This window comes from Poecile atricapillus, chromosome 7 (genome assembly GCF_030490865.1).
Source record: "Poecile atricapillus isolate bPoeAtr1 chromosome 7, bPoeAtr1.hap1, whole genome shotgun sequence".
NCBI classification, from domain to species: Eukaryota; Metazoa; Chordata; class Aves; order Passeriformes; family Paridae; genus Poecile; species Poecile atricapillus.
The window spans coordinates 6568373-6582692 of record NC_081255.1 but is presented as its reverse complement, the minus strand read 5'-3'; the positions used below and the strand labels follow the sequence as shown (position 1 = coordinate 6582692).

Here is a 14320-nt window from a genome sequence, read left to right as displayed (position 1 = left end):
CACCTGCAAGACCTCTGTCTCCAGAGGTTAGCTTGTGTCATTCAGGAATTTCTGTTTGCATGGGAACCTGGTATGAAATTCCCCAAGGGCTTGCTGAGCTGTTGAAGCACCTGGGAGGTACCAGACACTCACCTAGGACCTCAGACCACCAGGTCCAGCATCCCAGGAGCTGAGGTGTGAACTGTGGTGTGGGAAGGTCATAACGTGTCCTTCAGAACCTCGGCTGGGGATGGTGCTGGAGCCAGTGTGTCCAGCCTCACCTGGCTGGCTGTCACAATTTAGGGCTGCTTTTCAGCATGCTTGATTGCAGTGGTTTGTGCCTCAAGATTTTTTGGGAGAGGAATGCAACTGGAATGGATTTCCCATCATCAGCAAGTAAGTAAATAACGCAGTTCCAAAAGGAATTCTTATGAAGAGAGTTAAACCTCAGGGGTCTTCATCCCTGCCTTTTTTTGTTCAAAACCTCATTGGGAACATCTGGATTAACCTTGGGCAAATCCACCAAGTTGTTGCCTCGGTTTCCCCACATGTAAGATAATACTTCTACCTTAGCAGGGCATTTATTACGCTTAATTAATGTTGTAATTCGTCTTCAGTTCCTCTGATAAAACGTGTGGTGCGAATGCAAAGTTGTTTTTACTGATTGGATTGTTAATTAAATGTGCACATATAAATGATTTATTGGCATTTGAGAACTAAGACTTAATAATTTAAAATATTAACATCAAGGTGGTTGGATCAACAGGCTTAAGCCTGTTATCATTCAGCTATTTAGAAACTGAAACAAATGGCACTGGGAAAGGAAGGAAAGCAGGAGCTGGACCAGCTAATAACTTACTTTGTGGTATTTCTATGTGGGGACCGATTTAATATCAGGATCTGAATTCTGGTGCCTGGCCCAGACAAGCTGCTGGCAGCATCAACGATGTGCTGAGCTTTATAGAGCACAGGAGACATGTCACATAGCAGTGATCCCTCTTGGCCCAACTTGGAAACCATTTGTCAGCCTTCAGAGGACCATGCTCTAGCTCAGAACAGCTGATGTGCACCATTAGCTCTTGTGTATCAGGAAACAGCATGAAAGCAAGGATATCTGGGGCATGTGTGAATTTGTAAACTGCTGACGTGGATCACCTTCTCTAGTTGGATGTTCCTGGCCCAGGTGCAGCTTGTTCCCACAAAATAACAAGGGGTTGCAGTCCCTAACCATAAGGCTTCTGCCTGCTTATATCCTTTTGTCCTCTGGGGTTTTACCTAGGCAGATGTTTCTTAGATGTGGGAATGAGCTGTAGCTGACAGCCCAGGCAGGGCCCAGGGGAATAAATGTGTCATCCTAGCCCAGCAATGAGTTCAAGAACCAAGGGAAGGCAGCCTCTAGGAGCAGATACAGTTGGTTGATTAGATACTGGGACCAGAAAGGAAGGCTCTTTCCCTCTCATCATCTCTTCCCTTGCTAACCCCAAGGACAATGTGCACACTGCTGTTGGTGCTAGTACAGGGAAGGGAAGGAAAGGAAAGGAAGCTGTTGTAAGCAGGATTTTCAAATGTGAATTCACTAGAGGAGGATGAGAAGATGGGAAGATGCACCTAGTACTGTGGAACAGGCAGTTGAAGCCAAGAACAGAGTACTGAAAGTATGATTTTGATGAGAAATGCCATGCCAGGGACAATGATCTCACAAATACAAAAGCCATGGAAAATATGGAACAGATGGTCTTGGAAAGATCCAAGTGTTCTTGCACAAGTAAGGGAATTGCTGATTCAAGTGTGAAGATGATTTGAAAGAGGAAGCTGAAGAGTGTTGGGTACAGTTGAGCTGGAAATCACTGACTTGGAAGAAGGAAGAAGAAAGAGAAGATAAGAGAGGTGGGAGAAGCACATCATCAGTGTGAAAGAGGCATGACAGAGCCATCTGAACATGAAGCAGAGCTTTAGCAGATTGAAGTTTGCCTTTCACAGTAAGGGCAAGGGGAACACACTGTAAATTAAAGAGGACCAAGGAGCTGGGATAGAATCATAGAATATCATGAGCTGGAAGGGACCCACAAGAATCATGAAGCCCAAACCCTTGCCCTGCACAGGACACAATCCCAGCACATGCATCAGAGTGCTGTCCAAACACATACTGAGCTCTGTGAGGCTTGGTGCTGTGACCACTTCCCTGCAAAGCCTGTTTCAGTGCCCAGCCATCTTCTGGGGGAGAACCTTTCTCTCATAAATGTCTCTGCATCCATTCTTTCCTAGTTCAGCAGCTGGGAGCTGTGGTCCTTGCTGTGCTTTGGGACTGGGCTGCATTAACTCTCATGTTTGTAGGGTGGATTGCTTGTCTTATCTAATTCAGGGTAGCTTGAACAGAAAAGGCTTTTCACATTCTACCGGTTTCTGTTTACAGTTCTGATCCCTGATGGTTTGCCACTGGTCTGCAAAAATCAAAATCTAAAAGTACCAGATTTAGATGATATTTCAGAATACTCCTGTGCAGATCAGTGGCTGTTTCTCCAGGTTGAACATTTTGTTTGTGATGTGAGTTTTGAAGGGAGACATATGCAATAGCAATATTAATGATAACACCCTGGGGCTTGGTTTTGCCCCACACTGCACTGATGGGCAGGGCAGCCTGACCTTGGCTAGGGAGAGATTAAATACATCACCTCCAGCATGATGTAATGACTGACTGCAACAAGCAATAGAAGGGAAAGGGAGGCAACATTGGCAGTAGAAATGCAGGTCTTAAACTGTGCAGTTGTCAAACAATGTACAGCATTGTGTTGCCAAATGAATATTTGGGAGTTTTAAGTCTAAAAAGAATTGATGCTAAAAGCTGTCGTCACTAAACTGATGCCTTGCCATTTCCTGTGGTTTTGCAATATTGGTATTAATGTGTTGCATGTTTATGTATAGGTTTTTTTTAATGCTTATTATAAGCTTTATTTATATACTGCTGCCACTTCCTTCAAGGTCTTGAGCATATTGTTTATAGGGATCATCTGAAATCCCTGGATTTATGACTATAGGAACAAGTAACTTTAGAGACCCTGTCACAGATAAATGGGCAGTGGAAAACTCAATAATCCCACACAGAGAGGAGGGGAATTGTGCTTTGGGGGTGCAGGGTTAACGCCAGAATAATTTGGTTTTAATGTAGGTATCCCTACCTTGCCTGATGGGGGAGTGTGCAGAGCTGTTAGAGCTGTGTATCTTGCTTTGCAGTAGATGCAGAATAATCAGTGTCTAATGAGATTTTCTCATTCTGAATTCTAAATAAATTAGATGCTCGTCAATACCAGTTTTGTTCTAGAATGACTAAATTGCAGAGGCAGTTGCCTGTAATATATCAGCAGTACCTGGGGTGGACTTTGCTGGCTCTCCTGCCTTTACAGAGCTTTCTTTGCCTTCTTCCCATCAGTCTCATTGGCCTCCATTTGCATCTTGAATTCAGAAGATGGCATAGAATCAAGGGAACTGATGGCTGTGTACAGCACTGGATATGTGTTCTGTTTTCTTCTAGCCCTGTCTTCAGTTGCTTTGTTGATGCTGTTTTCTTGAGAGCTACATGCAGAAATGAAAAGGGCACGTTAAGGGAAAGGGGTTTCTCACTTGGCTGAGAGACAGCTTACTGCTTATTTTAGTGTGTCACTGGAGCAAGCCTTGGACTGCTCTTCTCAGGGCACCCATGAGCTGTGAATACAGACCTGGCTATGTATGATAACAAATAAGCTTCCAGTGGTACAGCATCTTCTTTTGCTAGGTTTGATCTGAATAGAAGGAAAAAAATGTGTTGTAAAATCCAAAAATGAGAAGAGTATTTCAGAGAGTAGGAAAAAGGCCTGTAGTCATGTGTATTGAACTGGAGCTAGAAATACCAGATGTGGAAGTGTCAGAAAACTTGATAAAGGCATCCCAGCTACAGAGGTTAAAATCTGGAATTGCTGAAAAACAAGGGAAGGGATTCAAGGAGATGCTGAATTTCTACCTGGGCACATTTCCTATTGACATGCACTTCATCTTGTGTGGAAGCTGCAAACTGTGCATGATGTAGGATAATGAAAACACTAATTTGTTTGAAAACTTTTTTCTAAAAAGCTTTACATTGTGCCTATGAATTCTGACATAAGAAAAAAACTATATATGTGTGTATATGATTGTAGGCAAGTCTTTCTACAGAAGGTGAGTCAAAGGAGTGCCATAATCTTTAAATCTGTGACTTAACATTTTAGGAACTTTCCTTGTTATGCTGGATGGGTATAACTGTGTAGCATTTGTGAACTTAAAAACCCAAAAGATTATGTATTTACAGCTGGATCTAGAATGAAGCACAGACAAGACATTTTCCAGATGTACTGAGTTTTTGTTTTTTTTTTCTGGGGCCCAGATAAACCTAAAGAGGCTTTATCTCTGTGTGTACAAAGGAATTAGATAAAAATCCAGTTCCTAAGGATTAAAAGGCACAGTTTAGGTGTGCATGTTCTGTTCCAGGTTTAATACCTAAAGAGCTGGCGTGTTGCTGCTCCTGAAATATTTTGATACAACATCTTTTATATGTTAGACCTTGTTCTGTAAAGAAGCACTTGGTGTAAAGTAATTAATTTCTTCTTGAGCCTGATGTTCACAGTATAGATAATAAATATTCCTTTAAATTTCTTCAGAAGGGGTTCATGTTAGGTGAGTGTAATGGCATAGAAAGTAAATTCTGGCTTACAGGGAGATAGAGGGTTGTGTACCACTTCAGCCAACCCACTGTGCACCTTTCATTGATAACAGTTGTATCACAAGAATAGGAAAAAAACCCCAAAATTTGGCATGCAGCACATTGTCCTGCTGGGAAGAGATCTAATCTAGCAGTTCAGCTTTTCAAAACCTCTTGATTTTTGTACGCTGGAGGTTCATTGTGTTTCCTGGGTTAGAATTTGTAATTTTCTTTCAAAAACAAAAAACTGACTTGTGTCATACCACAAGAAAATAACCAAGGCTCGAGGGAATTAGAGTGAAAAGCCATTAGAATCTGCTAATTACAAGATGAAGAGCAGTCAAGCAGTGGTGGTCTGTTGGGGAACCACTTTTGCACATTTAGATGTGTAGAAAGACTTTGTGTGTGACATTGATGGGAAAAGTTTTGGTGAAATATGTCTTGCAGATAGTCTGCAGCTCAGTCCTAAGAGGCAGCACCAGGGTAATAGTTGCCACCTTCAGTAAGGAAGGAGTAAATTTACTTAAATGATGGACTTTCTGTACAAACAGCACTAGATTTAGTTCAACTATATACTTTTATTCTACCTGTAAATAACAGAAGACAATGGCAGCTTGAGTGCAAGCTTTCTCATCCAGGTGACTTTCCCACTGTATCAACAACTTTGCTTAATTAGGCTCCAGCTTCTTGGAATAAGTGCTGAAAAAACAGCCATTTGTTAGCCAAAACATCTGCTGGGGAGGGAAGGTGAGAAGTTGTTAATTTAAAATAAGACCTTTAAGAATCCTAACCGTGATTCCATAGAACAAACCTAGCTGAAAATCCAGAAAACTCATGCTTACCTGAGTGATGGCTGTGCTGGAAGTTTGAGGTGAATCTCCTTTATTTGTGCAGAAAAAGGGGGGAATAACAAAGAAACACAAACATTATGGCCTGTAATTACTTATAATATGGTGAAAGACCAAAAATTATTTCCAGTCCTTCATGTGAAAATGTGCACATATAATTTGGAAACACATCCATCCTGAGGAATGATCTCTTCAGCTTTTCTTTTAGTGTGGGCTTCTGAATTCCACTTCTTATGTGTGGGGTAGCAAGGCAGGAATGGTCTCAGAAAGGATTGTATTCAAGGGAATAGAATTGTTAGTGATTTGTGCTCATCTTGCCCTTTTTTGAGCCCTTTTGGGACAGGTTTGATGTCAACAGAGGAAGACTGAAATACTCAGCTATGATTTTGCACAAGCCCACTGGTGAGAGGGATGTGTAGCTCCTTCAGCTGCAGCAAGGCATCTTTTTTGGTGAGGAGGGATAGCCAGAGAGGAGCCCTGCAGGTGCTGGGAGGATGAAGGGTCTGTCCAGAAATTTTCCTCACTCCCTGGAGTTGAGTCCACTTGGGAATCAGTGGGTGTCCCCTTCAAGGAGAGGTGTGCATGGTTTTAACAGCTGTCCATCTGGGATCATTGAGGTATCCTCTCCTCCCAGCAACATTTTCTAACACAAAGATCTAAAGGAGTGGGAGAGCTCCAACCTCAGCTGTCACTGACTCCCTGTTGCACTGGAGCGGCTCTGACAACTTTTCTGTTGTTCAGCTGCGTTTCTTCAAACCTCACAAAACATCCAGAGCATTTCTGATTGTCTTCATGTTGACTACTCTTGCATGAATACCAGCAGTCAGCCAGACTTTAATTCTCCTCTGTTCCTTTCCTGTACAAATTGCTTCCCCAGGGCCATCCAAAATAGGGCTCATCTTGGAGGGAAGGAAATCAGTGTGCTTCAAAACCCAGCTGTCACCAGGTGAATAACTGCTTTGAATGATGAATGTAGCAGGTATCTCATATACTCAGGAAGGTCCTAAACTTGATTTTGTTTTTCTTTGCCATCAAAAATGTGCTGCAAAATTTTATGGGTTTTTTTGGTGCAATCAGTGAAAGTCCCTTCAAATCCCATGGGTAAGTGCTGTGAAGGTACTGTGGGTGCACCAGTCATATTCAGACTGGAGAAATAGGGATGTGTCAGGTTCAGGACAGAGGTGCTCCTGTCAGGTCTGTCTTTGCACTCAAGACCAATTTACAGCTTCATTTTACATAATGGTTACTGCCTTGTGAATATGTATCCAGTCTGTGCAATAACAGATTTGTGGTGGAGTCAGGGCCTTCCCATGTCAAGGAACTGCCCTTCAGATTTCCCATAATACTATCTCTGCAGTCCAAAAAAAAAAGCAGGCAAATGCAGAAAGCTTTTCATAGGTCTTTGCAAGAACTTCAGCCCTGGAGCACATTAGAGCAGTTCTGGAACTGCACCCTATATTAATTTTAACATGAGTCCTGGCATGCACCTACATTTGCCAATTAAATTTTTTAATTCATATGTAACACTAAAGGACAAGAAGATGCATAAGTTTGATGTCCCCAGAGCTTTTTCTATTGCTTTAAGAAGACCAAGGTACTAAAGGTTGATATTAGCAGCCACACAGTACAAAATGCTGCTGTTTGCCAGGCAGTAAACCCTAATCTCTCAATCTTTGCCAAGTTTGTCCATTTTTCTTCTTCAGTTTTGTTTTAGTAAAGGCAGCTTGTTCCTTCTGCCTCTCTTGCTAAGAGGGGCTGCAGGTGCAGACCACTCATAGGAGAAGATTCATGTGTACAAGAGTCATTTTAATAACTACTTTCTTCAGAGCAGGATTACTCAGTTGAGCTGGGTCTTCAACATTCCTGCTGCCTCTGCTTTGGGAGTTGCTGGCTCCTGCAGGCAGCAGAAATGGAAGGGATGAGTAAGGCTGGTCTTTAAACCTTCTTGCCCTGTATGGAAACACCAATTAGTTACGGTAAAATAGAACATGCAGCCACAATGGATGTTGAGACCCTGTTTTTCATGCCTCAGTGATACAGGTAGTCATAGTAGTGTGTTTTGGGGAAATAGGTGTTCTGCCAGTTCAGTGGAGATGGTTTTCTTTTGAGGTCCTGGTGACTCCAATCATACACGTCCTGGCAAAAAGATTGGTTTAATGTGCACGCAGCTGTCACGAGTTACAAACCTACAGATCTAAACGACTTCATAACTTCTTTATGTGTTTAACACATTGAGTATATTGACTGTTTTATAGGCTACACAAAAGGAAGTGAATCATTTCTTTGGAGGATCAAAAACAAGTTACTTAGCTGTGTTCCTGGAGAAGCAGTGCTAGAGTGCCTTAACAAGCAAGTCACTGTTTGTTTGGTGACAGATTTGGTGCTAATTTTGCTGCTGTCTGCTCCTGTTTGCATCTCATGGTTGTGGATGAAAGCAGCCGAGCCGTGATTAGCTCAGACCCTGCTGAAAAGCACCCAGCACCCAGGAGCTTCTGAAGAACAAGGGAGTGAGAGTAAATTACCCTCTGGCATTTTTATATTTAGCAGGTAAACCTGTTCATTGAAACAGAGTTCATTTACAGTGGCACCCCAGCAGACTGCAGCAGCAGGATGAATTACCAGTCACTCACAGTGCAAACAGGAATCATTCAAAGCCTGCATCGTCTGTACTCAGGAGTTCAGGTCTCCTGCACTGCACAGTAGATCGCTGCTGGTCCCTCTCAGAATCCTATCAGGCATCCTGGTCCCTGTTTCAGTACCCAGATAATATTTATATCTGCTTTCCCCCCCAGTGGGTTTTGATTTTAATGCTGTTAACCAGAAGCTGAACAGTTCACTGGATTAGATTCATAGCCACCAAATTAAAAGAAATTGCAGTATATTCTTCCTTTGAGGATATACTTTCTTTTCAGGAGCTTAGACTTGGAGATCATTAGTGAGATAATATCAGGAGTTTTAACTAACCCTCTAATGATTGTACCAGGGTGAACAAATCTATCTGTGTCAGTTAGCCCAGTGGTCTACTACAAGGCTACTCTTACCTGATAAATGGATTTTCACACTGAAGGGGATTTTTCTCCCTTTGCCCCAAATCTGGAGGCTGTGCAAAGTCCTGAACTTGATGGTGAGGCAGCACGCAGCCAGCTTGGGGCTGTGTTGAGCCTTCCCACTCCCTTTGGAGCAGGATGTGTTCTAGTCATCAAGTTTATTAAAAATGCATATGTTAAGCGATGGGATAATTACAGCAAGTTTGTCTGGGGATGGATAGCAGCAGCGAGAGAAATTTTAAAATGTGTCTCAGAAAATATATCAGCTGTCTTGAGAGAGAACAGTTTGCTGCAGGCACTTCAGCAGTGTGCACTACGCCTACTGGCATGAGGATGGCTGCAGGACACCCATCTGGGAGCTTCTCCCTCAGCATCTCTGGGGCACTTGCCAGCACCCCAGTGCTTATGTGCCTTAGGCTTGTGGATTTCCCTGTAGATTTTGGATAGGATTTTGGCTGGGGAGGGTGCAGCTGTGCTTGCTGGTCACGTGAGGAATGCAGTCTGGAGAGAAGATGCTCTCTCTCCTCCAGATTTTGCCTGGGGGTTGCTTGACTGATGCAGCAGACCATTAATTTTCAGTCAACCAGGATATCTCCAAATGCAACTCCATCCATTGGCAGGAGGTAAATAGATGCTGCCTTTCTGCTTAATGCAGGGCTGGAGCCCTCTCTATTTATCTTCCCTTTCAAACTGGGTGCATCTGCTATTGCTCTCTAATCTCTTCTCCTCTTTGTTTTACTCATCTGAAGCCTCTTGGCCTTGGAGCTAGTGGAGTTTTGTAATGGTGATTAGTTGGTTTAGTTAGGGTGCTGGGGATATTTGTCCGTGTGCTGCCAAAAAAATGAAATAACTATTATTTTTATGAGTCCGCTTCACAGGGAGGCTGTGAGAATTAATTCATGTTTGTAAATTGCTTTGGAGATTTAAAGCTCGGTATAACCACTAAGGATTATTGCTTTCTAATTCTTCAAGGTAGTATAACTTATAAAGACTTCTAGCCTTGAAAACATCTCGGATATAGGAAGAGTTAAATCCCTTTGAAATAAGATATACTTCTAATGTTTAAGATAAAAATAACTTCTTCTCCACTGCTTCATCCAAAAAAAAAAAGGTGAGGAAAAAAGCAATGGCAGGTTCTGATAGTGCCTCTTTTTTTTTTCTTTCCAGGAGTCCAACGTGCTTATTGCTGCTAACAGTCAGGGTACAATTAAGGTAAGTTATTTTACACATCTTGCCTTTAAACACTTGAATCTGTTGATAGTAAAGAGCAAGGTCAGAGACACTGAACAGGCAGGAGAAACCATTAGAAGATCTTGGCTGTGGAGGTTTGCAATTTAAATGATGTATTTGCCTCTGGCACACAGTGGAGTGAGCAGGCAATGCCCCAGCAGTGAAACTAGTGCAGCAAGGTGTGGAAGAGTTGCTGGTGGCCATCCAGCACCCACTGCTGCTCCTTGGGGTCCTGGCAGCACAGAGGGCCTGGCACAAGCATCTCCCCAGGCTGTTGCTGACTCCCATGGCAGCAGAGGCTGAGTGTTAAGTCACCAGCATTAACCTGAGCCTGTCCTCTGGCTGCTGCAGATGCAGCAGGGCTGAAAGCTGAGCTCCTGGTGTGCAGGTGGCTGGAGCAGCGCTGAAATGAGCAGGGATGCTCCCTGTCTTTGCTGACTCTGGTGCTCAGAAGGGTGGTAACAGACAGCAGCTGCCAGCTTGGGGTTTTGTGAAAGCATCAGCCTTCCCTGTGCACAGTACCAGGTTTTCAGCTCTTTAATTATGTCTTCCAGAGTGTCTGTACAATATATTTCCGTCTGTGGAATGTCAGGTGATTGGAGTGAAAAGACTGTCCTTCTTTATGTGTCTGTCAGCCAAACAAAACCAGTATCCAAGGCAGTACCAAACTCAGCCCAAACCATTCCCTTGGGAACTTTATTCCCCGTTCCACACAGCAGCACTGACCTCCACCATGCTGTTAGGTTTGGTGCTTAATGCCCTAAGCTTGTAGCCCAGACCCCTGGCAGCATTCTGGAGCTGCTGGTAAAGGGCTTTACTTGCTGTCTGCAGAGTTTTACACTGCATTGTCATTGTCATGAGGCTGAGGTCCTGCTTGTCCCTCACATCCCTGTGGCAGTAGCAGTTCTCTGGAGCCATATCAGAGCTGCTGGTCTGAACCACCCTGGAAAAATCAGCAAAAATGCAAGAATGGTGAGAGACCCAAGTGGTCTGTGTTTAACTGCATGTCAAGAATTTTTTTCCCCTTTTTTAGGACACACAAGTGGCTGAGTTACTCCTGCTGTTGCAGCATTTAATGCTGTGGCCTCTCATTCATAGGGGATTTATTTATATCTCATGTTTTGGAATTGGTTGATGGTTACTTTGGTCACCTACTCCTTAGGAAAATGGACAAAATGCACAGACGCTTTTGATATTTTGAAGTGAATCCAGCAGCAAGAGCAGTGATTAGAGAGGAGAGGTTTTGCTCATGCACTTTGCTTGTTAATGAGAGAAGGTAGACAGAGAGAAATGTGCAGCCAGCCAGGGCTGTCAGAACTCTGCTGTCTCCATTTGCCTTTGACAGCATGCAGTGGGAAGGTGGGATGGTCTGGGAAAGGCCTGGGTGTGCCCAAACCCCCACCACTGTGGGGACAGATGCCACACTGGGCATTACCCACGGGCTACAGCTCCAGAGCTTTTCCCAGTAAAGCCAAACCAGGTTAATGGTGCAGCTCTGGCAGCCCCACAGGCACTTCTCTGCTGTCTCTAGTCCTCTCTTCAGAGGCTGCTGTTCATCCCAGCCTGGACAAGGGAAAAAAGAGCACAGAGAGCTGGGATGACAAAAGCTCTGATATCTGGTACAAGATTTCCAGGAGCTGTGTGATTGAGATGAGGGGAAATGAGGCATCTGTGGATGGTTTTGCTTCATGGCTAATTTATCATCACACAAGCAGACATCAAAATTGGGATGCTTGCCAAGTGCTTTTCCCATTTGTGGGATGTTATTGCATGCTGGTGAATAAAGGGTAAGGGGTGGAGACAGAAGGGTTAGTCCTGTCTTAGTGATCTATATGCTGACGTAGAAAATAATGAATGTCATAAATTCCTATCCTAAATGTCTCGTCTTCCTTACTAATCAGGTACTGGAGCTGGTATGAAGGGTTTTCTCTCAAGGCATGAGGTACTTGGTCCTGCTGATATGCTACAGTATTCATCTGAGAACCACAGTGGGACAAGAAACCAAAACCACCTTGATGTTCCTCCCCAGAACGATCATGTTTGGGTTTTTTTCCATTTATGGACTTTCTAGGACATTTTGAGACACTGGTAACACCAATGAACTGTCTGCCATCAACATTAATTCCACAGACTTTGCTGGTGCTGGTGGTGGTATGGTTGTCCAATTTTTATGATAGGAAAACAAATTCTTTTAAATAAAAACAAAAAGGAGTAATAAAATTTATTGAGCCACAAGCTGAAGCTGGAAGATTGTCTTGTTGCATAAGAGAACAGAGTGACTTGTGAAGGGAGCTTACAGGAGCACACAGGGCTGTCCTCAGTTGCACATCTCCAGTTACTTACATCTGGACTCTCCTTCATCCTCACCAGAAAAAGAAAATCTCTAAGCCTTACCTGGACATGCAAGCAATTCACTTTGAAATCCCATCATGATACGGTTCTGTTGTTCCTTTGATTATTAATTATTTTTTAGATGCATTATATGTTGAGAAATGTCACCAAGGTTGACACCACTGGAGACTGAAGTCCTCTAGTCATCAAGAAGAGAAGGACACCTTCCCCTTCCTCCTCTCCTTAGACCCCTTCCTTGCCCCAAAGGGGCAGTTCCAAAGGAGAGAATTAAGTTGTCCTCCCATCCATGTGGGCCACCTGCCACCAGCAACGTGTTGGGATGAGGGGGCCTGCAGTTCCTGAGACCTGGACCGACCTTTCCAAGACATCGTGGGATAAAGATCTGCCTCCCACTGACCTGGCTGTGTTTGACTATCTCAGCTAGAGGAGGAAGCTTCTAGATCCAGTTACCAAAGCCCTGCACCACTCAATCACCTGTGTGGTCTGGTTGTGTTTGCCCCTCTCTGCACACCGTGGAAGCCAAGCATTTTGAATGTTGTAATAAGAGAGGGGATGGAGTTGGTTTGTAATGTGTTTCAGAGCCATGATATAAGTAGCCTTATTTTTAATGGTCATGCATACACTTAATTGTACATACGGAGGGGGAATAAACCATGAAGCTGAGAGTTGTTGTTGCTTTCTTGGCAGGAGCAGAGCAGATAAGAAGGTGCAGACGGTCGTCACGAGCAGCAGCCAGGCTAAACTGTCAGGATTGCTGCCAGCACTCGTTAAGCTTGAAAGTGGATTTGGTGGGCGTAGTGTCTTTTCCCTGCCGTGGGTGTCAAAGGTGCAATGCAGACAGTGGTACCTGTGGGAAGTGTTTTGGTTTGCAAATAGAATCCTTTCTCATTCATTCACTGCAGGACGTGTCTCCCGAATGCCACGGGGGCTGGGATTGATGCAGGGACTTTGCACAGGTCTCTCGTCCTCCAGGTGCTAAAAGCCTGACTCTCATCTTCCCAGGAGGATTGTGTGAGCTTCCCACACCCTTTGAGCACCGAGCAGGGCAGGAGAGCAAGGATGCTCTTGAGGGTATTAATAAAGAAGCAGGGACAAAGCCTTGTGGCAGAACTGGGGACAGGTCCTGTCCTGGTTCAGTGCTGGTGCATGGTTCTAGGGGGTCATCTATGCTCCTTCAAAGATAGAAGTATGTGGGACACTGCCAGTAGCTTCAGAGAGTCTGGTCCAGTGGGGAGAAAAGTGATGCTGAGCTCCAAGGGAGGGGTGGATGCTGCATGCTGGTTTTCTTCCATCATTTCTGGTGTGTCAGTGGTGGGGAGGGTGAGGAGAGAAGGAAAGATGAGAGGACAGCACACCAGATTGTGTTCTGCTCAGGAGTGCTACCTGCAGGTCTCCATTGTATGAGCAACCCGAGTCACTGTGACAGAAGAAAACAAAATTGGTTCCTTCTGCCTGATGGCAGCTGCCTGACACGTCCCACTGGGCATTACTTTGATTTCCAGTTTGCTGCATTTGAAGAGAATTTGGTGGGAGTGACTGTAGTGAGCATCCTTCCCAGCCAGCCATCTCCAAAGGCAGGGCCAATGTGATGATCCATTGCCACTGCTCTTCCTGCTTCCCCTGCTTTCAGGTGTGGATTCCCCCCAGCCTCTGGCTTGCTTATCAATGCCCTACTGATTTATTTTGCAAAGTGACCTGGCTGCTGTTGTACCCCAGCCTGGTGCCACGCAGCCGCTGTTGGCAGGTGACCTCATTCCTTCCCTCTCCCCACTTGAAGATCCTCCGTGTTTTAAATTGAAATTGTTCTGACAAAGCTGAGATCTTTAAAAAAGAAAAAAAAAAAAAAAGCAGCTGTTTTGAATGCTGTAAGGTTACTCTGTGAATTAAACAGGGAAAGCTGTTTAACATCGGATGCCTTTATTTTTTTCAGTTTTCATTCTGTTTCAATCAAGATAAAATGCAAATTTGGTGTCTGGCCCTAATTAGAAACACAGCAGCTCATAAACAGAAGTTGATGGCAATTTTTTGTCTTCGTCTCTTTGTCACAAGAGGTAATGCTCCTTCTTTTAATCCCCTTAATTTTCTTTCCTTCAGGTAACTTTTCACAGTTGACAAATTAAGTCCCATGTAATTACTGTAATTTTGTTGGAGTTTTT

At 43.9% G+C, this 14320-nt stretch overlaps 1 protein-coding gene across 3 annotated transcripts in view; it reads left to right on the top strand.

The window, feature by feature from the left end:
* COP1 (COP1 E3 ubiquitin ligase) overlaps positions 1 to 13244 on the top strand; it is a 124303-nt gene extending 111059 nt beyond the window's left edge. For 2 of the 3 annotated variants that reach the window (XM_058842794.1, XM_058842793.1), the window contains exons 19-20: positions 9750 to 9794; positions 11714 to 13244. In XM_058842794.1, coding sequence (XP_058698777.1) covers positions 9750 to 9794; positions 11714 to 11731 — 63 coding nt within the window. In that variant the 3' untranslated portion in view covers positions 11732 to 13244. The remainder of the gene's footprint in view (positions 1 to 9749; positions 9795 to 11713) is intronic. The other variant, XM_058842795.1, reaches the window with a different exon arrangement.
* Positions 13245 to 14320: the final 1076 nt, after the last annotated feature.